Raw genomic sequence first — 26,848 nt, 5'->3', positions numbered from 1 at the left:
GTTCTGAACATCTGTTACCTTTCTGCACCTTCCCTTCTACTCTGCCTTACTTTTCCTAAACGCTCCATCTTCCTGAAGGGTAATATTCTTTAAAAACTTCATTGTCCCTTGTCTTGTAATTTTGGGAGATAAGACAATATGTAAATTTAAAAGGTAGTCAATTCTTCGAGAGAAAAGAAGAGTGATCTGGGGTATATGGATCAAAGATCCAGAAGACAACTTATCTGGTTTATTTTCTTATTCTGAGATTTACACATTTTGTTTATCTTAAATGATTATTTTATCTTCATGCCTCCTATGCATTAAATTAGCAAATACATCAGTCAACCTCATGAAAACACGTTAGCACACCTCTCCATTATAGATGGAGCATTTATTATAATGCCATGGAAAGATATTCTCTACCCATCTGAAATTGTGCAAGAAAAAAAAAAAAAACTCATTATTATTATGATGACAGAGGGCTCTATTTAAGCTGCAGAATTTAACACTATGCATTCTCCAGAGTACACTGGGTACTTCATGCTGGCCTACTCCCAAAAAGTGGTTGTGGGGGTAGTGGTGTTCCTTCAAATTCTTCTCCCACTATGCAAACTAAAAATGTGCAAATGAGCCATTCCTTTTTAAAGCCAGTAACGTTTAAATCCAGCCAGTAGTTTAAGATATTAAAGAGTATATTCCCCCCAAAAAAAGAAGTACAGGATAATCCATAGGTGTGTCCTAGATTCAAGAACAAACTTTAAACCCTTTATCTTAATTAATATATTTATCACATACCGCAGGCAGAAACGCAACATGGTGCAGTCAGTTTGGAAAAAAAATGTTTAGTAGTCTCTTTTTAAAGTAAACATGCATTTACCATGTGATTCAATATGCCACTTTCTAGGAATTTACCCCAAAACAATCAATTTACCCAAAAACTCGTATATAGTACTTATAATGGCTTTATTCATAAAAGACCAAAACTCTAAACAATCCAAATGTCCTACAACTGTGAATGGATTTTTAAAGACTTCTTGTATATCCAGATACTAGAATATTTTTCGGCTATAAAAACAAACCACTGACACACTCAAAAACATGGGTGAATCTCAAATGCAATATGCTAAGTGAAAGAAGTCAGTCTCAAAAGACTACATATAGTATGATTCCATTTATATGACCTTCTGAAATAGATAAAACTATAAAAATAAAATACATATCAGTGTTTGCCAAGGATCGGGAAGTTAGGGAAAGGGCTGACTACAAAGTGGCAGCATGAGAGAATTCTGGGGGATGATAGGACCATTTCTTATTTTGACTGTGCTACTGGTTATATGACTCTATACATTTTTCAGAACTTACCAAAAAGAGTACATTTTACCAAAGGTAAAATTTAAAAATAAATAAAATGATATAACATTATGTAAAGTTGTAGAAACTCTATCAATTGTATTACTCCAAATATAAACCGAATAAATCTACAGAGAAAGAAGGTGGCTCAGACAAATGAAATACTGGTTTGAATAAGAAATAATATAATGGGAACTTTTTCTCTTGGACTTTTGTTATATTTTAATATTTTTGCAATACAATCAGGTTTTAAAAAATCAATTTGAAAAATATAAAAATTAAACAGTATTTATTCTTCTAGAAGTCTTGACTAAATATAAGATTTTGTTTTTTCAAAAAAGCTAAAGATGTTTAGTCAGCTTTTTAAGTAAATTTTAACTGAATATAATCATTGAAATAAAACTATAATTCTCTGACAACATTCTCCACCCCAAGAGTTTTACTAATAGTGTTTTAAATAGCTCTGCACAGTAAGAAGGCAATGAAAATTCCCACAGAAGCCTAACGACGTTGGAGTTGGAGAAGATAGTGTAATTCAAATACATTACATTTGAAGTTCTCTCAGAAGATCCATATGGATCTGTTCGGTAATAACTATAACTATGTGATAAGTGTTTTAAGGAACACAGACAAGGTATAACATAGAATCTCAGAAAAAAACAATTTAACTCCCTGTGATGCCTCATGAAGGAGAAGAGATGAGAGTTGAGTCTTAGAAAATGAAGAGGAATTGGCTGGGTAAATAGTGAATGGTTCCAGGGGAAACCAACAGTATGTACAAAGCCATGGAGGTGTGAGAAATCATAATACATTCAACATAATGCAATATTCAGTTGGAAAGTTGGTGAAGATATTAGGAAATAATTGAAAGTTGGAAATACTCAGAAGTCAAGTGAGTAAGTGTAGTTTACCAACATACAAAATAATCATTCAAAGGAGATACCACCAATAAGATGGTATTCCACATGGACTCCAAGGAAAGTGTTAAAGCAAAACTTGAATATACTTCAATTTACTATATCACATCTTAGGATTTTGAAAAAGGAATATAAAGAAGTAGAATACCTTAAGGTATTTTGCAACTTCAGGATTAAACAGAGGTGTTTTGATATAATGAAAAAAGAGTGTCGCAATTCTTTTTCTGAGTCCTTCAAGGTTATGATGTTTGACTCCTCTCATCATAAGGTCAACCTCTCTGTCAATCAATTCTAGAATTTCCTGAGTTAGTTTACATTCATGTTCCTACACAAAACACAAAAATATATGGTATAAAATTTTACAGATCACTAAGTTCATTTTCAAATTGCCACCAAAACAAACCAAAATCTACATTCCAAAAGAAATGAAACATTGCCAATAGGAATATAAATTGGCAAAACTAATTTGGAAAAAAATCAGTATATCCGACACACTAGAGTTAAATATATGCAAAATCTATGACCCAGGAATTCTACTCTTAGGTGCTTTAAAGAAATGTGCATGTAGAGCTCTACTGTTCATATTAACTGAAAATTAGAAACAGCCAATAGTCCATAAATAGATTACATTAATAAATTACAGCTTATTTACACAATAAATTATCTAATATATGGAAATAAATGAACTATAGCTATAGTTCATTTTTTGTTGTATATATAGCTATATACAACAAAAACTTAAATCTTACAAATTAATTTTAAGCAAAATACTGAAAGTACAAAATAACAGATATAGTACAATTCTGTCAAATAAAATTCAAGAATAAGCAACACTAAATCATATTATTTACATATTTATACAGAGGTGGTAAAACTATGAAGAAAAATCAAGAAAATGACTACCATGAAAGTCAGTATGATAGTTACTTCTAGGAGATGACAGGAGGAATTGGAAAAGAGGACACCAGAAACATTGACAACATCCTGTTTAATATTTGTTAAACTGTATATATATATTTTATTCACTTTTCTGCCTATTTATTATAGGTCACAATATTTTTTATAAAGTAATATAAATGAGTGTGGTTGGATGAAAAAGCCACAAGTAATAAAGTGATTAATGTAGAAGTATTTATTAGGTCCTCCAATTGCCCAAGGGAAAACTGGAAGATACACAGCTTGAATGAAGGAGTCAGAAGATAAAGTCATTAATTGTAAAATAACGCTCTTCTGTACTTTGTACTACATGGTTGGTAAGGCTAATATGAGAGTCTGCATCAGTGGTCCTTTACCCTGGAGGCACTTTAGAAGGACCTCAGGGAGAGTTTTAAAAATTTTAATATTGTCCTCATACCTGAGGAGCTAATTTAACTGCTCTAAAGTTGGGCCTAGATTTATACTCATTTATGCTCATATTCATTCATGCTGTCCCTCTTGCAGGCTCTCCAGGTGATTCTAATATGCACTGAGGTTTAAAATTCACTGGTCTGTATTAGTAACTACTATCAAAATAACACCTATTATTTATTGAGGCCCCCCTCTTTGTAAGGCACTATATTAAGTTTTTATATTTATATATGTGTGTGTGTATATATATACATACATGTAGATACACACATACATATTCTCAAAGTAACTAATTTTACAAATGACAAAACTGATTTTCATAAGAAATATTAACTTATTTTAAGGTTGTGCAGCCATAAATGAAGAGTCAGAATTTGAGTTGTGCTTAAAGACTTTAACCCTCCATCAAAATATTTTCAAGTAAATGTATACATGAATATTTCATACTAAACATAGTAAGATATGCATGATTTGCCTTTTATGAGTCCATCCTTTGGCCTTTTTATTACTGGTCCTAATTATGTCAGGATTTATATTATATTCCCTATGCACTCTCTTTTTGCCAATCTGGTCTTTTTACTGCCCTCTGTAAGTATCATGTTTATTTCCTACCTCTGGACCTATTGCTTCTCCCTCCCTACCTATCTCTTATCTTTCAAGGTTGGTCACTATGCAAACATCTTTGAAAAGGTAGTCCAGAAAAAAGGCAGTCAATGCCTCTGCTGGTAAGAAATGCAAGATATCTATGGAGATCTCCCAGGAAGAACCATTTACCCAATTATTTAATGTGTTTTAAGAGTTTTGTGTGCCTTGGAGGACAGACACATAAACTCATCAACAGAAAGAGTGTTCTTTACAGTTAGGAGTACAGAAACCTACACAGAATATCAAAATGTTATGCTTATGAAATTCTCAGGTTTGTAATCATGTAGCTCACTTAGATGGACCTAAATATGGCTGACAGTTTTCAGTTGTTACATATAGTGAACCACTGATTTTCACTACAATATCTATGCCTGTATGTTCTGGCAATCTGGGCCATATTGATGACCAAAACAGACTGACCATGCAGTTATCTAATCCATTGCTTATGTATAAACTTTAGTTAATACAGATGATCACTCAGAAACAACCTATATTTCTGTGCTATACTGAACAAGCATCTGCCAAGTGTTTTATTAACTTGAGAACTCAAAAGCACAATTCAGAACCCAAATACTTTTTACCTGTATTGCCCACTTATTACATAAGCTTACATTAAATATTGAGCTTACATTATGGTCAGGATAAATTAAATAAAATAATGTAAATTATTTAATTTGGGCTATAAAATGCAAGAGCTATACCAATGGTCCTAATAACAGTAGAGTTTCCCCCTTTAATTAGAAATATAGAAAACATATTCATTGTAATGAAAGTTCGAGTGTGTTGCCCAGATCAGCCCTACTTCAGCACTGAAGGAGACTCTCAACGGCAAGTTGTGGTAGCTGACAGCCCTCCACTGAGCCTCTCTCTGAGAATTCCCTGTGCTGAAGAGAGCCATCTGGCCTAAAGATAGACAGTTACCATCAGCTGAAAACAAACTGCCTCATCTAAGGTCATATTTCTTCTCAGGGACATCGTGAATCAAATGACTAATTGCTGTGGCAGTATAGAGACCCATGATCCTGTGAGAGTCTGGGGTATGTGAAAACAAAAACTAAATCAAGTCTTCGCCCAGGTCCAGCTCATAATGGATCTACTGGGTTCAAAGGGCCACCCAGTATTCATTTCCCTAGTCCTTGAATATATAACTGGAATAGAATACTTGATAGTTGGCACAGCCTCACTACCCTTGATTTCTTGACCTGTGGAGTAAGAGCTATCATGATGAGGAAAACCAAGTGGAAGCCCCTGAAACTGCCCTAGCCTGGGAACAGAGGAGGTGAAAGTAAAAATGGCCCCACTTACTACTTGGGAAATTTTTGCTTCCTGCTGTAACTCAGGACTATTTAAGTTTACAGGTCCTAATTCCGGGAGGAAAAATTCTTCTAATGTAAGACATAGTGCAAGTCCTATTAAACTCCGAGCTACAACTAATGCCTAAGCTCTGCAGGCCAAGAGACCTGTGGGCAAGGCAAGTGTTTCCTTAGTTATAGAGGTAACTGACTCTGATCTTCAAAAGCAATGGTGCAGTTATTACCCAATAGGGACAGAGAAGAATATGTTTGGCACCCAGGTAGTGGGCATTTCTTGGTATATCTTTGCCTGATTTTGACAGTAAATGGAAGTCTGGTAGCCTCAGCCTGAGAAAAGCAGAGTGACCTGTGGTTCAGACCTCTCAAGTTGCAAGTCACTCCAAAAAGTAGACCAACTGGACCTGTCAAGGTGCTAGTTCAGGGAGAAGGAAATCTAAAATAGATAGTAGAGGAAGGAAACAGTGAGCATCTCCTGTGGCCTTAAAGCCAATGACTACACTAGGGGCTGCAGTTTTTCTTATTAACCTTGCTTTGGAGCCTAGCTAAATCCGGAGGAGCTAATCCTAAAACCTACAACATGAAGTGGATCCAGGCAACAGTATGTGTATTCTCCCCATCCTGGTAGATTGTTGGCTGACAACTCTCAAGTGAGGCTCTTTCTGAGAATTGCTCTCTAATAAAGAAAGTTATCTCATCCAAAGTCATGCCCTTCTGGCGGCAGCCCATCCAATAAATGGTCAAAGTGGGAGTAAACTGTCCTGCCTCAATTCAGGACAACTCTGGATGGCCTTTAAAGTTTCAGAATTCCCCGTGACACTGGCTGAAGTCATTGTTGAGAATCCACCACAATTTAATTTCTCTATCCTGCCAATTCTGATTTCTCTACTGCCTCACAGGAATTATCCCTGATAGCACTCTCCAACAAACTTCCTAAATATAAAACCCATCTCTGAGTTTGTTTCTTGTTTCTTGGGAAAATTTGATCTGTGACATCCACTAACCTTGTTTTCATTAAAAGTAGGATTAAGAACACAGAAAATCAATAACTGACGAGAAAAAAGATAAAAATACAATGGAGCTGCTTTAAAACTGCTAAAAATCAATTTTTCACTGAAAAATGTCAAAATATGTAAATAATTGCTGTTTATGTAATTATTAATCTCATGCCATACTGCATATATTTTCATTCATTGCATAAAGATATATTTATATTCATTACACTATATTTACATTTATTATGTATTATAACATATTTCGAGAACTTTTAGGTAAATATTAATGAATAAACCACAACCTTCCCAAATTATACCAAAACAATTCTTAATGTAAAACACTTTACTTGTTTTAGTATTTTATTAATTTTTTTTATTGATAGTGAACTCTACCCCCAAACTAAAAGAAAGTTAACATACCTTTACAGTGTGTTTAAGAGTTAAGAGCACATCCAGCCTCTCATCTTGAGAGATATTTTTCAGCATGATGCACTTATAGATATTTTGCAGCTCTCTGGCTCTGATGGTGAACTGCGTATCCATCTCAATTGTTTTGCCATTAGGGGTTCTCCATATCTTTGGAGCTGAACACTTAAAAATAATATTATGTTTATAACTATCAGTTAATTAGAAACTACAAATAACAATTTTGCTCCTTCTACTAAAAGTCTATCTTAATATCATGTGCTTTATAACTAGAGTATCGCTAAAGCTTAAAGAAAATTAATTTAAGAATTTATAGATCAGGCAAAAGTAAAATGTTTTAGAAAAAAAACAAATATGAAAGAGTTATTCAGTCTGTAGAAGTTCATACACTTCTACAATATTCAGGATTTGCTACTAGTCTTTATGTTGAATTGTTTGAGAGATGTATGGAATTACTCCTTAACCACCTGAGGACAATTATCTGCTTGGTTCAATTATATTGAGTGTATATAAATATGTCTTGATCCTGCCTTGCCAACTGAAGATAACTTTTGTAGAGTAATTATGACAATCCTCAATATATTTAGACCTAAAGATATACCAAAAAGGGACTCTGTGAGTTATGGTTTAATGTCCTATAAAAATACTTCTATAACAAGTTCAAAATTCTTCTCAAAGCAGATGTCCATAGTGAAAGAGCTATATTGCTATCTTAGCAGTGCTGGGCTGTGGTTCCTGCCTCCCTGATGCTGGCTAAGATTCTCACTTCCTATTTCCAAATCTGGCTTAGTGTCTCCCAACCTAGCCCACCTCCTAAATGAAGGGCCAAAAATGAAGTTCACTTGCCCTGAAGCTCATCTGAGGACTCCCAGGCTAAGAATTCAGAGATTAGAGACAGGAGGTGAAATTAGTCCTCTATCGACTCAGGAAACACAGGATAATCTTTAATGATGGTACCTCTGTGTTTGCCACTGCTTCTGTTCCCTCTGACAGGGACATTCAGAGGAGATGCATTCACCCAGAAATTTCACAGTGAAAACTTACTCTCTATTAGCTCCTCTACTTTAGGGTACAAAGCTGCTCAGTTTCTTTCCCTAATGATAAATTTTCAGAAACAAGACTATGTTGATCATGACAACTCTTCAAATGTTGGATGTTTTTGTAAGTTAACTGTAGTTGCTCTGGTGTCCTTGTAGCCCAATTTATGCCGTACTTGCAACCATTTAAATCTTAGATGTGATCTAACATAAGGTTTAAATGGAAGCTCTATGTATTGGAACAGATCATCAGGAATGTGGACTAACCAAATAGAGACATCATATAAAACTGTATTAAAATGACAGCATCAGGAGGAAATTTTAGTTGTAACATCAATTTACATCTAATTTTTTACATTCACATTAGCTAAATCACATTGAGAACTGCAAAGCTACCTGGTAAAAACAACTATATTTGATATATTCTCAAAGCAATGGCATCATATGCAGAGCAAAGCCAAAATGAATGTTATTCAGAGGTAGGAATCTTCATTAGAAACTTTAGATTCTCAGCTCTAGTTTTAATCCAGTAAATGAGAAGTTGCAGCCCTATAATTAATTTATATTTTTACAGCATAAATTTAATATTAAATAATGTATTATTATCAGACTGATATAATTAAGATTGATTAAAAGCTTATAAGGAAAATAGCTCAATAATAAAATATTTTATCATTCAGTTATTATCACTTAGAAATAAAATAATTTTTAAATGCATTTAGCCTTATTTTGGGTAGGCCTCAGAGTGTTATTGAAGTTTGATGCTTATTTAAAGCTCTTTTAAAAAAGTTTTTAAAGGCTAGGTCTAAGTTTCATGTTGTAATATTCGAAAGTCTAACCAATGTCTTAATCTTTGCATATAATTTTCCTCAGGTTTGCCCTACTAAATGCAATTCCTTTTCTTCCAGTAATTTGGACAACACTTTTTGATCTGCAAGGTGGTAAATTATTTCATTTGTAATAATTCAAATATAATGACCTTTCTATGAAACGCCTACTTTACCTATCACATTGTATTTTTCAGTTGATAGACGGATTTAACTCTATCTTCCCCCCAGGTTTGTAGCCCTAACAAATATAGCATAATGTGGTTAGATCTTGGTTTCCAAATATATTCCTCATCTAAGTCCTTTCCACTTTTCAATTTTGCACTTAAACCCTACCTCTTCCGTAAAGATTCCTCTAACTACTATGGTTTGAAACAATTATATCACTTGTACATGAAATCCTATTGTACATGTAAAAACACACAAACAGAAGTATACATTGTCTCTATTTTAGTGACTAGAGGCAGTGAAATTTGGATCCAAATTGCTTTATAATTGTTTTATGTTTGCTAATTCCATTTCTCCCAAAAAAGTATGAGAAATAAATTTCTCAGCCGGGCACGGTGGCTCACACATGTAATTTCAACACTTTGGGAGGCCAAAGTGGGCAGATTACTTGAGGTCAGGAGTTCGGGACCAGCCTGGCCAACATGGTGATAACCCATCTCTACTAAAAACACAAAATTTAGCAGAGTGCAGTGGCACTCACCTGTAATCCCAGCTACTTGTGAGGCTGAGGCAGGAGAATTGCTTCAACCCAGAAGGTGGAAGTTGGAGTGAGCCAAGGTTGCGCCACTGCACTCCAGCCTGGGCAACAGTGCAAGACCCAGAAAGAATGAAGGAAAGGAAAGGGCAAGGGCAAGGGCAAGGGCAAGGGCAAGAGCAAGGGCAAGGGCAAAGGCAAAGGCAAAGGCAAAGGCAAAGGCAAGGAAAGGAAAGGAAGGAAAGACAGAAAGGAAAGAAAGAAAGGAAAGAAAGAAAGAAGGAAGGAAGGAAGGAAGGAAGGAAGGAAGGAAGGAAGGAAGGAAGGAAGGAAGGAAGGAGAGAGAGAGGGAGGGAGGGAGGAAAGAAATTTCTCATGTAGTTCTATATATCTCACAGTGTCTACAGTACTCTTTCATTCATTCAACAAATACTTACTGTGTTTACTATACATTAATCAATGTATTAGGCACTGAGTAGATAAAATACTATCCTGGTTTCAAGAATTCTCAAATCTCATGGGATGGAAGGGTAAGAAAATAAGTAATTAGAAAAAAAAGATGAGTATGCTTGATGACTGTAGATAAATAGGTATCTGTGGGTTGCTATGAAGCACTTAACTGGTAAAAAGAAAGTATCTAAGATGGAATCTGAAGAATAACTAGGAGTTAGCCAGATTAAGGGGAACTGAGTGATACAATCAAAGAATCCTAGATTTGAAGTTCAAGTTCCCTAGAGTAGGCACTGAAAAGATATTTAAAAATCTGTTCAGCAAAGCTGTTTTTATACTTAGATGTATTTCTGCCAACACAGATAACTTGATCTTCAAGCCTAGGCTTTTTTGATTTCAGGGTTTAAGGTGTTTTCTACTCTGACACAGGAAAAATGTCAACTCTGCTTATTTCTCTTCCCTATTTCCTTTTTTCTTTGAAAGCTTTGGCTGTGATAAGAGATATACAATAATCATGTGCTTAAATTGCTTCAGAAAATAGGAGTATAATAAATTCCATTTAGCTGCCAACAAATGAGACAGCACAGAGCCTGGAAGAGAGGAACAGAAGAACAGCAGGAAGACACATTTCAGGGAAAGGAAGGTGGAGAAATAACAAGAACCTTGAGAGCAGCAGGCTTCCACAGAAAAGAAGAAATGACTGCACTAGGAGAGTAGGTATTTTCTTCCTCCTAAATTGATTCTCAAGCCCCTAAGGACACAAATTAAGAATAGCCCTAACTCCCCACAGAAGCTACTGTATAGTGATCAACTTTTCTTTTACACAGCACAGGGGTTTTGCTCAGCTATAGCAGTGCCCTTACTTCATGCAGTGTTCAGAAAGAGGCAGTAGCATTTTCCTGCCCCACTAACTGTTAGCTACCTGGGTATGGAGAAAAACCATTGAAAAGATACAGCTAATGTGGATTGCAGTTTTTTAAGCCTGTGATTGTGAATAGTGTACAAATCAACGGGCATCAAATAAATAAATGGCCTTGACTCAAGGAAAAATATCTTACAGAAATTCAAATGGTCTCTTTACACAGTTTGGGTAAATAACACTCAAAGATATATTAGAAACCAGCTGATGATTTTTGATTCAAACTTCTTAACCTGAATTTCTTCACCTCTGTCAAGCTCTCTGAGTTTTTTTGTTTTTTTCGTTTTTTGCTTTTCTGACGGAGTCTCACTCTGTTGCCCAGGCTGGAGTGCAATGGTGCAATCTTGGCTCACTGCAGCTTCCACCTCCCAGGTTCAAGTGATTCTCCTGCCTCAGCCTCCCAAGTAGCTGGGATTACAGGCACCCACCACAACGCCTGGGTAATTTTTTTTTTTTTTTTGGTAGTTTTAGTAGAGATGTGGTTTCACCATGTTGGTTGGGCTGGTCTCAAACTCCTGACCTTGTGATCCACCTGCCTCGGCCTCCCAAAGTTTTGGGATTACAGGCGCGAGCCACCATGCCCAGTCAAGTTTTTAATATTTGATACCCTGTGGAAGTCAATGCTTGGTGGGTTAAAATTACTAATTATATAATGCTTTTAAAAATCTTTAGAGTTAGCCTTTTATTATGAATGAGGACTTAGTATACAGTCTATTATAATCTATTAGTTCAATGCTTTGACTGGACAAATTTAAGACTGTGTCACTCATTATTCAGAGACATTCTATGTTCAAGACAAAAGAATTAAAGATAAAATATTGGTTCAATAAACCACACAGTATTTGGACTCAAAAAAGTGAAACTGAAAGTAAAATATAAAATTGTATTCTCCAAAGTTATTTCCAAATTAAAGGAAAGTAAATGTTTCTCTGGATGTATGTGCATATTGTGGAGTTAAATGTAGATCTTTAAATTCACATATGGCACTTGTTGTTTGTTAATTTTGACATGCGAAAAAACTCTGACCTTGTCTACTTTCAGGGATTAATTATAAGCTATCTTTTCTTAAAAATCAAAAACTTTGGCCATACTGCCCAAGGTAATTTATAGATTCAATGCCATCCCCATCAAGCTACCAATGAGTTTCTTCAAAGAATTGGAAAAAACTGCTTTAAAGCTCATATGGAACCAAAAAAGAGCCCGCATCTCCAAGACAATCCTAAGTCAAAAGAACAAAGCTAGAGGCATCACGCTACCTGACTTCAAACTATACTACAAGGCTACAGTAACCAAAACAGCATGGTACTGGTACCAAAACAGAGATATAGACCAATGGAACAGAACAGAGTCCTCAGAAATAATACCACACATCTACAGCCATCTGATCTTTGATAAACCTGACAAAAACAAGAAATGGGGAAAGGATTCCCTATTTAATAAATGGTGCTGGGAAAATTGGCTAGCCATAAGCAGAAAGCTGAAATTGGATCCTTTCCTTACTGCTTATACGAAAATTAATTCAAGATGGATTAGAGACTTAAATGTTAGACCTAATACCATAAAAACCCTAGAAGAAAACCTAGGTAATACCATTCAGGACATAGGCATGGGCAAGGACTTCATGTCTAAAACACCAAAAGCAATGGCAACAAAAGCCAAATTCGACAAATGGGATCTAATTAAACTAAAGAGCTTCTGCACAGCAAAAGAAACTACCATCAGAGTGAACAGGCAACCTACAGAATGGGAGAAAATTTTTGCAATCTACTCATCTGACAAAGGGCTAATATCCAGAACCTACAAAGAACTCAAACAAATTTACAAGAAAAAAACAACCCCATCAAAAAGTGGACAAAGGATATGAACAGACATTTCTCAAAAGAGGACATTCATACAGCCAACAGACACATGAAAAAATGCTCATCATCACTCGCCATCAGAGAAATGCAAATCAAAACCACAATGAGATACCCATCTCACACCAGTTAGAATGGCAATCATTAAAAAGTAAGGAAACAATAGGTGCTGGAGAGGATGTGGAGAAATAGGAACACTTTTACACTGTTGGTGGGACTGTAAACTAGTTCAACCATCATGGAAAACAGTATGGCGATTCCTCAAGGATCTAGAACTAGAAGTACCATTTGACCCAGCCATCCCATTACTGGGGATATACCCAAAGGATTATAAACCATGCTGCTATAAAGACACATGCACACGTATGTTTACTGTGGCACTATTCACAATAGCAAAGACTTGGAATCAACCCAAATGTCCATCAGTGACAGACTGGATTAAGAAAATGTGGCACATATACACCATGGAATACTATGCAGCCATAAAAAAGGATGAGTTTGTGTCCTTTGTAGGGACATGGATACAGCTGGAAACCATCATTCTCAGCAAACTATCACAAGAACAGAAAACCAAACACCGCATGTTCTCACTCATAGGTGGGAACTGAACAATGAGATCACTTGGACTCGGGAAGGGGAACATCACACACCGGGGCCTATCATGGGGGGGGGGGGGGGGGGGGGAGGGATTGCATTGGGAGTTATACCTGATGTAAATGACGAGTTGATGGGTGCTGACGAGTTGATGGGTGCAGCACACCAACATGGCACAAGTATACATATGTAACAAACCTGCACGTTATGCACATGTACCCTAGAACTTAAAGTATTAAAAAAAAAAAATCAAAAACTTCAGAATAATAAGTTACTTCATTCAAGTTTTATGAAATCAACACTGACTCCTCCTGAATATTAGAGATAATACTAGGCTTAGAGTGGGGGAGGTTGACAAGCATAGAGAAAAACAGACATTTTATAATTATTCACATCAGAAGAATAAAATTTATCTTGTCTTCTTAGTATAGCATCATATACAAAAAGGTGATTTAAATGATTCTGAATTAGAGTAGCAGTGAGTTTTTGATTTACTATAGCAGGCTAAAAGCAGGTCAGAAGTCACTGTTAGTCAATATTTTTAAACACTGGACTAATTAGGCTATGTGAACTGACTGGGAGTTGTCATCAAGTGTAACTGATCCATATTGTGGTGTGTTTTCCTGTTCTAATACAAGTCTTTAGTCAAAACTGAAAGAAAATCCCATTGTATCAACTAAAATGTCAGTTTCCTTCAAATTTAGCCTGGAGATTGATGAGATTAACTGGTTTATCAGCTGGGGTAACTGTGGGTTTAGAACTCCAATTCTAAACCATGTCACCTACAAAACGCCTTTGCCTTGATTTCTACAAATTCTTGTGGCTAACTTTATCCTTCCCTCAATTCTCTGCCTTTCACCTTTGTGTGTTACCCTGTATCCATCTGGACACAGAGCCCAGCTCATTTATCTGGTTTCCTCTCCCTTTCCAAAAACAAAATTATGTTGCATTTAATATTTCCTTTATTTAGTCATATAACTAAAGAAGTCACAAAAAGTCACACTGTACACCCACTGCCTTCCAACTGCCTCCTCACTTTACCTTATCTATTTCCCTCTAGGACAACTCTTGAAAACCTCCATTTTCCTGGAATAGAACAATTCTTCCTGTACTCAGGATCCTTCAGGGTCTCAAATTCCACCCCAATAGCTTATCAAAGTATTTACAAAAAAACAAAGGCAAAAAATAGGTCTTCCTTCCTCCTAGGAATTCTGGTAAACAGAATTTTAAAATTTCTCCATTTCACTTTTTTTTTTTTTTTCTTTTTGGTGAGGTTTACATGAAAACCTTCTTAGAGTGCCACACCTCATGAGAAAGGGTAGTGGTCATCTACTGACTCTGGAATCACTTTCCTATGTTGGGTCTTGATCCATTTATGGATACTCCATAATTTCAAAAAGCTTAGTTAAATGTTTACAGACAATGCTAGACATGGGGCCTGGGGTAGGGAATGTTCTGGGCATAAAGAAGAATAGACATTGGGTAAGTATATACAACAATAGAATTTTAAATAGTTTGCAGGAAATACAAAACAGTATGATGGCACTAGTGGGAAAATTCTGCAGAAGGCTCAGCATCAAGTAAAGAAAGGTGACACCCATCTTCCTTGTCCACGGACACTCAGAGGCTTCCATCTCCTTCGAACATTCGTGTTGCCCTGGGCTCATACTCTCTTCTCTGGTGAGGTTAACAATTAGGTATCCCAGTGATAAAGCAGGATGCAGATAAAGCAACTTGCTAAATAAATAAGTTTTTTTCGAAAGATGACTCTGGAGAAGTATGAATATTATAGCTTTCCTAAAATAAATTCATCTTTCCTAGAATTAAGATATTTAAGCATTTTAAATGACAGTATCTACATTACATAATTTCTTGATGGTAGTTGGAATACAAAATTATACAACCACTATTTGTGTCCCTTATTCTTCCTCCCTACCTTCTTCCACAAACATTTATTGACACTGTAGTAAGAACTGTGCTAAGATATGAGGATACAGAGATAAATGACAACTCTTTCCTTTAAAGGTTCAAAATCTAGAAAGGATTCAGGCATGTAGATACAATAAAGACTGCACACTATGTACAAAGACAGAGATGAGACAGTGTCATGAGAGCATATACTACAGGCTAAAGTAGGTGGACCAGCATTTGCTTTCTGAAAGAAGAGGCATCTGAGCTTGTTTTACAGGGTCAATAGCTAGCTACTAAGGAAGGAAGGAAAGGATGTTCCATGTAAACGCACCCAATGCAAAAGGGTCGAGAGCACCTGGTCTTTCTGGGGATATGCAAGTAATTGAGCATGGCTGACGCAGTATGGGTACAGTATGCAGGGAGAAATGGCAGTGATGCAACAGTGAGATAAGTGAGGTTTGCAAACACAAAAATCCTTGTTCCCTAAGGGCAGTGAGGAAGGACAGGGTCAGAGTTGTGTTTAGTGAGGCCACGTTGGCAGTGATGTAGATAATGGAGGAGAGAACTGAGAAGTGAAACTGGCCGGGCGCGGTGGCTCACGCCTGTAATCCCAGCACTTTGGGAGGCGGAGGCGGGCGGATCACAAGGTCAGGAGATCGAGACCACGGTGAAACCCCGAAAAATACAAAAAATTAGCCGGGGGCGTGGTGGCGGGCGCCTGTAGTCCCAGCTACTCAGGAGGCTGAGGCAGGAGAATGGCGTAAACCCAGGAGGTGGAGCTTGCAGTGAGCCGAGATCGTGCCACTGCACTCCAGCCTGGGCGACAGAGCGAGACTCCGTCTCAAAAAAAAAAAAAAAAAAAAAAAAAAAAAAAAAAGAAGTGAAACTGAAGGCGGCAGCTCAATTTGGAAACATAAAGGAATCCAGATGAGAAGAAAATCCACATTCAGTTAAGTCAGGGTCGAGCTCATGCACACAAGATAAGGCAAGACCTGTCTCATGACATCCTCCCAGGGGAGATAGGAAGGCCTATTTGATATATGCAGGGTCATCAGGACACCAGGGCAGAGCCTTTTCCCTACAGGCAATGGTAGTGGGTTTGGAAAGGAAGAAGTAAAGAATTAAAGAGATATTAGGAATCCAACTTACAAGGGATGTAAAGGACCTCTTCAAGGAGAACTACAAACCACTGCTCAATGAAATAAAAGAGGACACAAACAAATAGAAGAACATGCCATGCTCATGGATAGGAAGAATCAATATTGTGAAAATGGCCATACTACCCAAGGTAATTTATAGATTCAATGCTATCCCCATCAAGTTACCAATAACTTTCTTCACAGAATTGGAAAAAACTGCTTTAAAGTTCATATGGAACCAAAAAATAGCCTGAATTACCAAGACAATCCTAAGCAAAGAGAATAAAGCTGGAAGCATCATGCTACCTGACTTCAAACTATACTACAAAGTTACAGTAACCAAAACAGCATGCTACTGGTACCAAAACAGATATATAGACCAATGGAACAGAACAGAGGCCTCAAAAAAAACACCATAAATCTAAAACCATCTGATCTTTGACAAACCTGACAAAAACAAGAAATGGGAAAAGGATTCCCTATTTAATAAGTGGTGCTGGGAAAACTGGCTAGCCATATGTAGAAAGCTGAATCTGAATCCCTTCCTTACACACTTTATGGAAAAATTAATTCAAGATGGATTAAAGACTTAAATGTTAGACCTAAAACCATAAAAACCCTAAAAGAAAACCTAGGCAATACCATTCAGGACATAGGCATGGGCAAGGACTTCATGACTAAAACACCAAAAGCAATGGCAATAAAAGTCAAAATAGGCAAATGGGATCTAATTAAACTAAAGAGCTTCTGCACAGCAAAAGAAACTACCATCAGAGTGAACAGGCAACCTACAGTATGGAAGAAAATTTTTGCAATGTACCCATTTGACAAAGGGTTAATATCCAGAATCTACAAAGAACTTAAACAAATTTACAAGAAAAAAACAACCCCATCAAAAAGTGGGTGAAGGACGTGAACAGACACTTCTCAAAAGAAGACATTCATGCAGTTAACAGACACATGAAACAATGCTCATCATCACTGGTGATCAGAGAAATGCAAATCACAACCACAATGAGATACCATCTCACACCAGTTAAAATGGCGATCATTAAAAAGTCAGGAAACAACAGATGCTGGAGAGGATATGGAGAAATAGGAACGCTTTTACACTGTTGGTGGGAGTGTAAACAAGTTCAACCATCACGGAAGACAGTGTGGCGATTCCTCAAGGATCTAGAACTAGAAATACCATTTGACTTAGCGATCCCATCACTGGGTATATACCCAAAGGATTATAAATCATGCTACTATAAAGACACATGCACACGTATGTTTATTGCGGCACTCTTCACAATAGCAAAAACTTGGAACCAACCCATTATGTCCATCAATGATAGACTGGATTAAGAAAATGTGGCACATATACACCATGGAATACTATGCAGCCATAAAAAAAGGATGAGTTCATGTCCTTTGCAGGGATGAAGCTGGAAACCATTATTCTGAGCAAACTATCACAAGGACAGAAAACCAAACACTGCAAGTTCTCACTTACAGGTGAGAACTGAACAAGGAGAACACTTGGACAGAGGGTGGGGAACATCACACACAGGGGCCTGCCATGAGGTGGGAAGCAGGGGGAGGGATAGCATTAGGAGAAATACCTAATGTAAATGATGAGTTAATGGGTGCAGCAAACCAACCTGGCACATGTATACCTATGTATCAAACCTGCACGTTGTGCACATGTACCCTAGAACTTAAAGTATAATAAAAAAAAGGAACAATGTATGCTAAAGCAGAGTACTTAGTAAGTGCTCAAAATCACTATTAAATAATTGACCAAGGATTAAAAAAAGAATTAAGGAGGTATTAAACAATAGAATAAACAGGTTGGTGGCTAGATGGAGAAGTCAAAAATAATACCCAGGTTTCTGTCTGGAGCAACTGAGTAGATGATGAAATTTCGTACAGATAGGTTATATGATGCAGAACAAGATTAATTTACAGGCGAGGGGGCAAGGGATAGTAAGGTGATATGACTTAGGGTTCATCATGTCTCCTTGAAGTGTAATCTTGGGATATCCAAAGAGCAGTGACAGTAGGCCATTGGATATATGATGTGGAAGCTCCTTAAAGATATCTGGCATGGACCTATAGGGAGTTCTGGGATGCAGGTAGTAGTTAAAGGCACAGATAAACTGAGATCAAACAAAGGAGTGAATAAGATGAGAAGAGGGCATTTAGAATATCAAAACTATGGTTTTTAAGAACAAATGTCCTCAAATAATAAGAACCATAGAAACAGAAGCACTACAGGCTAACATCTTAGAGAAATATACCCCTTTTCTTCTGTAGCTGAATTGGCTTTAAATTGTTTGGAAAGACCAGGTTTATAAAAGAAAATTGGTCACTATGGAAACAGGCTATTCAATATCAAACAGGCAGTTTGACCACAAAAGTGGTAATTACTTTAGTTTTTTCCTTAATTATATGTTTTCGTGGTTTTCAATAATCGTATATTCTTTCTGTCAGAAATTTGAAGTCAGTTAATGATGTGAGCCAAAGCAAAAATGCTAGTCTATAGCTATTTCTCCCAGGTTGCTTACCATCAGAGCACCCCAGACCCAGATGTTTTGTGACTTTAATACTCTGCATTTTATCATGGTATACAAATTATCTAATTTATATAGCCAATCTAAATCTAAATGAACAGAGTCACAAGAAATGTCTCTCCATCTTTTGCTTCATGGCCAATCTCCTTAATTAAGAATGTATGGATGTCATATTACCTATCAATTTTTACCCTAGGATGCTATTAAAATCTAAAGCTATACCAGAAAAAAATATATATCACATTTTAAGAAATATGTCATCAAAATCCTAAACAAAATTCATGTAAATTCTTGTAATCTAAGTCTTTCGTCTGGTACATTATTCTACATTTTTAAATTCAGAATACATTCATATTTAAACAGTAGTTACTTCACTAACCTTATCCAAAAAAGCTTGTATTGCTGCTTCCTGATTCGCCGTATAAGCAATGTATCTATGTCTCCCAATAGAAGCAATTATCTGAGTCTCTTTTTCCAGAAGTTCACACAGAGCAGCTTTCCTTTCAGCTCCAGTGAAAGATTGGTTAATACGTTTAAGTTCTTCTTGCCGCCAGACTAGAGGAATAACACAATAGACTCTTGAGTTTTTAAAATCCCACTTTTTTATGATCACATCCTGACGAGGAGTATTTTATTTTTACATCAATTTAAACAAAAGTATACTCGAATAGAATCATTTATATTGTATACCTGATGCGCAAAAAAAAAGTGACAAAATGGAAGCTGAGAGACTTAATAAAAGTAGAATCAAACAAACAGAAGCCAAAGGGAAACAGTACAGATGATGTCAAATTATGTCTCCAAGTGAGCATTCATACTGCTTAGCATTGACAAAAATATGACTTGGATTTTGTGGCAGCCATGAGCGTGCACTGTTCACATCTCCCTTCAAGAGAGTACCTGTCACAAAGGGTAAAGGTAATTGACAGTTCCAACTACAGCATTTCAGATCTGCTGCCTTGTTGAAGCTGAGGTCACATTCTGCCTACAAAATTCTCATCAATGACCAGGCACCATGTGGGAGTCAGAACCAGGCTGTATCTGCCCAACAATGGACTTTTCTGTGGTCAATCATATATGAGCCAATTGTTGGGCTGGCTTAGCCTTCCTTAGAGTTAAGACTCTCCATACCCCATCTTCTTTCCTTCCCTCTCTCAATTGATGAGGTGTCAAATCTCATCTCAAACTGAAGATTTCCTTTTCCTTCCTCTGCTCCCTTTCCTCTTTATCTTTCACTTCCAATTACATCCTGGTGTCTGCTTCCCCAAGGACCCAAGCTGATATAGTTTTATGTAGAACTGTTGATATCAGTCATTTCCTTCATTCACTTAGGCACCATTTTCCATTTATTTACAAAATTCTAAATTATAGTCACAAATATTATAAAGTAATTGCATTTACTGTTTACTCAAACTAATGCATTATTTTATCATAATATTTATGATATTTTAAAGCCCTGGTTACTATCAATAGGCCGAGACGGGCGGATCACGAGGTCAGGAGATCGAGACCATCCTGGCTAACACAGTGAAACCCCGTCTCTACTAAAAAATACAAAAAAATAGCCGGGCGAGGTGGCGGGCGCCTGTAGTCCCAGCTACTCGGGAGGCTGAGGCAGGAGAACGGCGTAAACCCGGGAGGCGGAGCTTGCTGTGAGCTGAGATCCGGCCACTGCACTCCAGCCTGGGCAACAGAGCGAGACTCCGTCTCAAAAAAAAAAAAAATGTGCTGCCCAAACTTAAATAAATCAAAATTTCCGAGCTCAGATGCATGCATTTTACCAAGTTTTCATTTAATTTTTACATATACTAAATTTGGAGAAGAAAACTCTTTTGTATCCCACAATTCAAAAATGTCAACCTTATTTATATTAACAAAAGAATAGGGTTGGAAAGAACTTGAGAAATTAAATTGTTCAACCCCATGTTTAAGAAAGGATCCTTCTCGGAACAGCTTGAACAGGTTTAATTGGCCCACCCTGGTTCTAATACTAGCTTGTGAGGCAACACTGCGTCAGGTTGTTTCTTGGGCCACATGGTACTCCTTTAGGTATGTGAAGAGAGCAATCATCCCTCATTTATGTTTTATCTTCTCTAGACATAAATATTTCTATTTCTTCAATTGTGCATCATTTGACTCATTTTCTGTCCATGTAAGTCAAGCTCCTCTGATTTATCATAGTACCTCTTAAAATATGGCATACCAAATTTCTGACAAGATAGAAGCTTCTACACAAACTTCTACCTCCCTTCTCCTATGTCACTGCTAAAATGATAAAAGAAATACGAAAGACAGGAGAAATGAGGGAGACCTGAATCAGTACTAAAAATCTGAAAGGAATTTATCCCTATGTAAGAAACCCTGGGGAATTTCGAAAAGATATAGTGCAGATACTACCAAATAAATGAAAGACTGTCAAAAAAGCACATAAATGTTGTTATCCAAACTTCTGCTTTCTCATTTCAGAAAGTGAACATTGTAGCAGAAGATGGGAAACCCCAACTTAAGCAACTCGGAACTAGAGAAAAGAGCAGCTTATCAAGCTATTTGACAGTTTACCATGCTTTAAGAAAGTCTTTGAGAAACTTTCAGAAGAATGCCTAACATTTCAAGTCACTGCAGAAGATAATAACAACTATGAGCTTATGCAAAAAAAAGAAAAATATTTTAAATAGTACAGAAAGCAAGAAGAGAAAAGCAAAAAAAAAAAAAGCATAATAGTTATGTTAAAATATGAAATGATTATACAGATATTTTTCTGTTGAAAATAAGATAATTTTGCAAAATTCTAGGGACATGATGTTTCCAGAGGGGACACTTGAAAAAAACTGACACCAAAGGTGAAATTTAAAAGGTTAGCAGAGGGGGCACGCCCAAGATGGCCAAATAGGAAGAGCTCCAGCCTCCAGCTCCCAGCGTGAGCGACACAGAAGACAGGTGATTTCTGCATTTTCAACTGAGGTACCGGGTTCATCTAACTGGGGCATGTCGGACAGTTTGCGCTGGTCCCCGGGTGCAGCCCGACCAGCGAGAGCTGAAGCAGGGTGAGGCATCGCCTTACCTGGGGAGTGCAAGGGCGAAGGGAATTCCTTTTCCTAGCCAAAGGAAAGTGAGACACACAACACCTGGAAAATTGGGTAACTCCCACCCTAATACTGCGCTTTACCAAGGGTCTTAGCAAATAGCACACCAGATTATATCCCACACCTGGCCTGGAGGGTCCCACGCCCATGGAGCCTCCCTCATTGCTAGCACAGCAGTCTGAGATCTAACTGCAAAGTGGCAGCGAGCCTGGGGGAGGGGCGCCTGCCATTGCTGAGGCTTAAGTAGGTAAACAAAGCTGCTGAGAAGTTCGAATTGTGGGGAGCCCACCACAGCTCAAGGAGGCCTGCCTCCCTCTACAGACTCCACCTCTGGGGACAGGGCATAGCTAAACAAAAAGCAGCAGAAACCTCAGAAGAGGTAAATGTCCCTGTCTGACAGCTTTGAAAAGACCAGCAGATCCCCCAGCACGAAGGTTGAGATCTGAGAACGGACAGACTGCCTGCTCAAGTGAGTCCCTGACCCCTGAATGGCCTAACTGGGAGACATCCCCCACTAGGTGCAGACTAATACCTCACACCTCACATAGCTGGGTACACCCCTGAGATGAAGCTTCCAGAGCAAGAATCAGACAGCAACACTTGCTGTTCAGCAATATTCTATCTTCTGCAGCCTCTGCTGCTGATACCCAGGCAAACAGGGTCTGGAGTGGACCTCAAGCAAACTCCAACAGACCTGCAGCTGACGGTCCTGACTGTTAGAAGGAAAACTAACAAACAGAAAGGACACCCACACCAAAACCCCATCAGTACGTCACCATCATCAAAGACTAAAGGCAGATAAAATCACAAAGATGGGGGAAAAAGCAGGGCAGAAAAGCTGGAAATTCAAAAAATCAGAGTGCATCTCCCCCTCCAAAGCAACGCAACTCATCGCCAGCAACAGAACAAAGCTGGACGGAGGATGACTTTGACCAGTTGAGAGAAGAAGGCTTCAGTTGATCAAACTTCTCAGAGCTAAAGGAGGAACTACGTAACCAGTACAAAGAAACTAAAAACCTCGAAAAAAGAATGGATGAATGGATAACTAGAATAACCAATGTAGAGAAGACCTTAAAAGAACTGATAGACATGAAAACCATAACATGAGAACTACGTGACAAATGCACAAGCTTCAGTAACCAACTCGATCAACTGGAAAAAAGAGTATCAGCGATTGAAGATCAAATGAATGAAATGAAGCAAGAAGAGAAGTGTAGAGGAAAAAGAGTAAAAAGAAATGAACAAAGACTCCAAGAAACATGGGATTATGTGAAAAGACCAAATCTACGTCTGATTGGTGTGCCTGAAAGTGATGGGGAAAATGGAACCAAGTTGGAAAACACTCCGCAGGATATCATCCAGGAGAACTTTCCCAACCTAGTAAGGCAGGCCAACATTCAAATTCAGGAAATACAGAGAATGCCACAAAGATACTCCTCGAGAAGAGCAACTCTAACACACATAATTGTCAGATTCACCAAAGTTGAAATGAAGGAAAAAATGTTAAGGGCAGCCAGAGAGAAAGGTCAGGTTACACACAAAGAAAAGCTCACCAGACTAACAGCAGATCTCTCGGCAGAAACTCTCCAAGCCAGAAGAGAGTGGAGGCCAATATTCAACATTCTTAAAGAAAAGAATTTTCAACCCAGAATTTCATATCCAGCCAAACTAAGTTTCACAAGTGAAGGAGAAATAAAATCCTTTACAGACAAGCAAATGCTTAGAGACTTTGTCACCACCAGGCCTGCCCTACAAGAGATCCTGAAGCAAGCACTAAAGTTGTAAAGGAACAACAGGTACCAGCCATTGCAAAAACATGCCAAAATGTAAAGTCCATCGATGCTAGGAAGAAACTGCGTCAACTAGCGAGTAAAATAACCAGCTAATATCATAATGACAGGATCAAGTTCACACATAACAATATTAACCTTAAATGTAAATGGACTAAATGGTCCAACTAAAAGACACAAACTGGCAAACTGGATAAAGAGTCAAGACCCATCAGTTTGTTGTATTCAGGAGACCCATCTCACATGCAGAGACACATACAGGCTCAAAATAAACGGATGGCAGAAGATCTACCAAGCAAATGGAAAACAAAAAAAAAGCAGGGGTTGCAATCCTAGTCTCTGATAAAACAGACTTTAAACCATCAAAGATCAAATGAGACAAAGAAGGCCATTACATAATGGTAAAGGGATCAATTCAGCAGGAAGAGCTAACTATCCTAAATATATATGCACACTATACAGGAGCATCCAGATTCATAAATCAGTCCTTAGAGACTTATAAAGAGACTTAGACTCCCATACAATAATAATGGGAGACTTTAACACCCCACTGTCAACATTAGACACATCAACATGACAGAAAGTTAACAAGGATATCCAGGAATTGAACTCAACTCTGCACCAAGTGGACCTTATAGACATCTACAGAACTCCCCACCCCAAATCAAGAGAATATACATTCTTCTCAGCACCACATTGCACTTATTCCAAAATTGACCACATAGTTGCAAGTAAAGCATTCCTCAGCAAATGTGAAAGAACAGAAATTATAACAAACTGTCTCTCAGACCACAGTGCAGTCAAACTAGAACTCAGGACTAAGAAACTCAATCAAAACCACTCAACTACATGGAAATTGAACAACCTGCTCCTGAATGACTACTGGGTACATAACGATATGAAGGCAGAAATAAAGATGTTCTTTGAAACCAGTGAGAACAAAGATACAACATACCAGAATCTCTGGGACACATTTAAAGCAGTGTGTGGAGGGAAATTTATAGCACCAAATGCCCACAAGAGAAAGTAGGAAAGATCTAAAACTAACACCCTAACATCACAATTAAAAGAACTAGAGAAGCAAGAGCAAACACATTCAAAAGGTAGCAGAAAGCAAGAAATAACTAAGATCAGAGCAGAACTGAAGGAGATAGAGATACAAAAAAACCCTCGAAAAAATCAATAAATCAAGGGGCTGGTTTTTGAAAAGATCAACAAAATTGATAGACTGCTAGCAAGACTAATAAAGAAGAAAAGAGAGAAGAATCAAATAGATGCAATAAAAAATGATAAAGGGGATATCACCATCAACCCCACAGAAATACAAACTACCATCAGAGAATACTATAAACGCCTCTATGCAAATAAACTAGAAAACCTAGAAGAAATGGATAATTTCCTGGACACTTACACTCTCCCAAGATTAAACCAGGAAGAAGTTGAATCCCTGAACAGACCAACAGCAGGCTCTGAAATTGAGGCCATAATTAATAGCCTACCAACCAAAAAAAGTCCAGGACCAGATGGATTCACAGCCGAATTCTACCAGAGGTACAAGGAGAAGTTGGTACCATTCCTTCTGAAACTATTCCAATCAACAGAAAAAGAGGGAATCCTCCCTAACTCATTTTATGAGGCCAACATCATCCTGATACCAAAGCCTGGCAGAGACACAACAAAAAAAGAGAATTTCAGACCAATATCCCTGATGAACATCGATGCAAAAATCCTCAATAAAATACTGGCAAACCGAATCCAGCAGCACATCAAAAAGCTTATCCACCATGATCAAGTGGGCGTCATCCCTGGGATGCAAGGCTGGTTCAACATATGCAAATCAATAAACGTAATCCAGCATATAAACAGAACCAAAGACAAAAACCACATGATCATCTCAATAGATGCAGAAAATGCCTTTGACAAAATTCAACAGCCCTTCATGCTAAAATCTCGCAAGTAATTCGGTATTGATGGAAAGCAAATCAAAATAATAAGAGTTATTTATGACAAACCCACAGCCAATATCATACTGAATGGGCAAAAACTGGAAGCATTCCCTTTGAAAACTGGCACAAGACAGGGATGCCCTCTCTCACCACTCCTATTCAACACAGTGTTGGAAGTTCTGGCTAGGGTAATCAGGCAAGAGAAAGAAATCAAGGGCATTCAGTTAGGAAAAGAAGTCAAATTGTCCCTGTTTGCAGATGACATGATTGTATATTTAGAAAACCCCATTGTCTCAGCCCAAAATCTCCTTAAACTGATAAGCAACTTCAGCAAAGTATCAGGATACAAAATCAATGTGCAAAAATCACAAGCATTCTTATACACCAGTAACAGACAAACAGAGAGTCAAATCATGAATGAACTCCCATTCACAATAGCTTCAAAGAGAATAAAATATCTAGGAATCCAACTTACAAGGGATGTAAAGGACCTCTTCAAGGAGAACTACAAACCACTGCTCAGTGAAATAAAAGAGGACACAAACAAATGGAAGAACATACCGTGCTCATGGATAGGAAGAATCGATATTGTGAAAATGGCCATACTGCCCAAGGTAATTTATAGATTCAATGCCATCCCCATTAAGCTACCAATGACTTTCTTCACAGAATTGGAAAAAAACTGCTTTAAAGTTCATATGGAACCAAAAAAGACCCCACATTGCCAAGACAATCCTAAGCCAAAAGAACAAAGCTGGAGTCATCATGCTACCTGACTTCAAACTATACTACAAGGCTACAGTAACCAAAACAGCACGGTACTGGTACCAAAACAGAGATATAGACCAATGGAACAGAACAGAGCACTCAGAAATAATAACACATCTACAGCCATCTGATCTTTGACAAACCTGACAAAAACAAGAAATGGGGAAAGGATTTCCTATTTAATAAATGGTGCTGGGAAAATTGGCTAGCCATAAGTAGAAAGCTGAAACTGGATCCTTTCCTTACTCCTTATATGAAAATTAATTCAAGATGGATTAGAGACTTAAATGTTAGA

The 26,848-nt window shown here is 37.5% G+C and overlaps 1 protein-coding gene across 3 annotated transcripts in view; it reads right to left on the bottom strand.

Moving 5' to 3' along the window:
* Positions 1–26,848, bottom strand: part of IQUB (IQ motif and ubiquitin domain containing) — an 80,156-nt gene that overhangs the window by 10,039 nt on the left and 43,269 nt on the right. For all 3 annotated transcript variants that reach the window (XM_050782609.1, XM_050782607.1, XM_050782610.1), the window contains 3 exons: positions 19,346–19,521; positions 6,967–7,137; positions 2,398–2,574 (listed from right to left, as the gene is read on the bottom strand). In XM_050782609.1, coding sequence (XP_050638566.1) covers positions 2,398–2,574; positions 6,967–7,137; positions 19,346–19,521 — 524 coding nt within the window. The remainder of the gene's footprint in view (positions 1–2,397; positions 2,575–6,966; positions 7,138–19,345; positions 19,522–26,848) is intronic.

Source organism: Macaca thibetana, chromosome 3, assembly GCF_024542745.1.
Source record: "Macaca thibetana thibetana isolate TM-01 chromosome 3, ASM2454274v1, whole genome shotgun sequence".
NCBI lineage: Eukaryota > Metazoa > Chordata > Mammalia > Primates > Cercopithecidae > Macaca > Macaca thibetana.
Note: the sequence above shows the minus strand (reverse complement) of the source record. Positions and strands in the feature narration are given on the sequence as shown.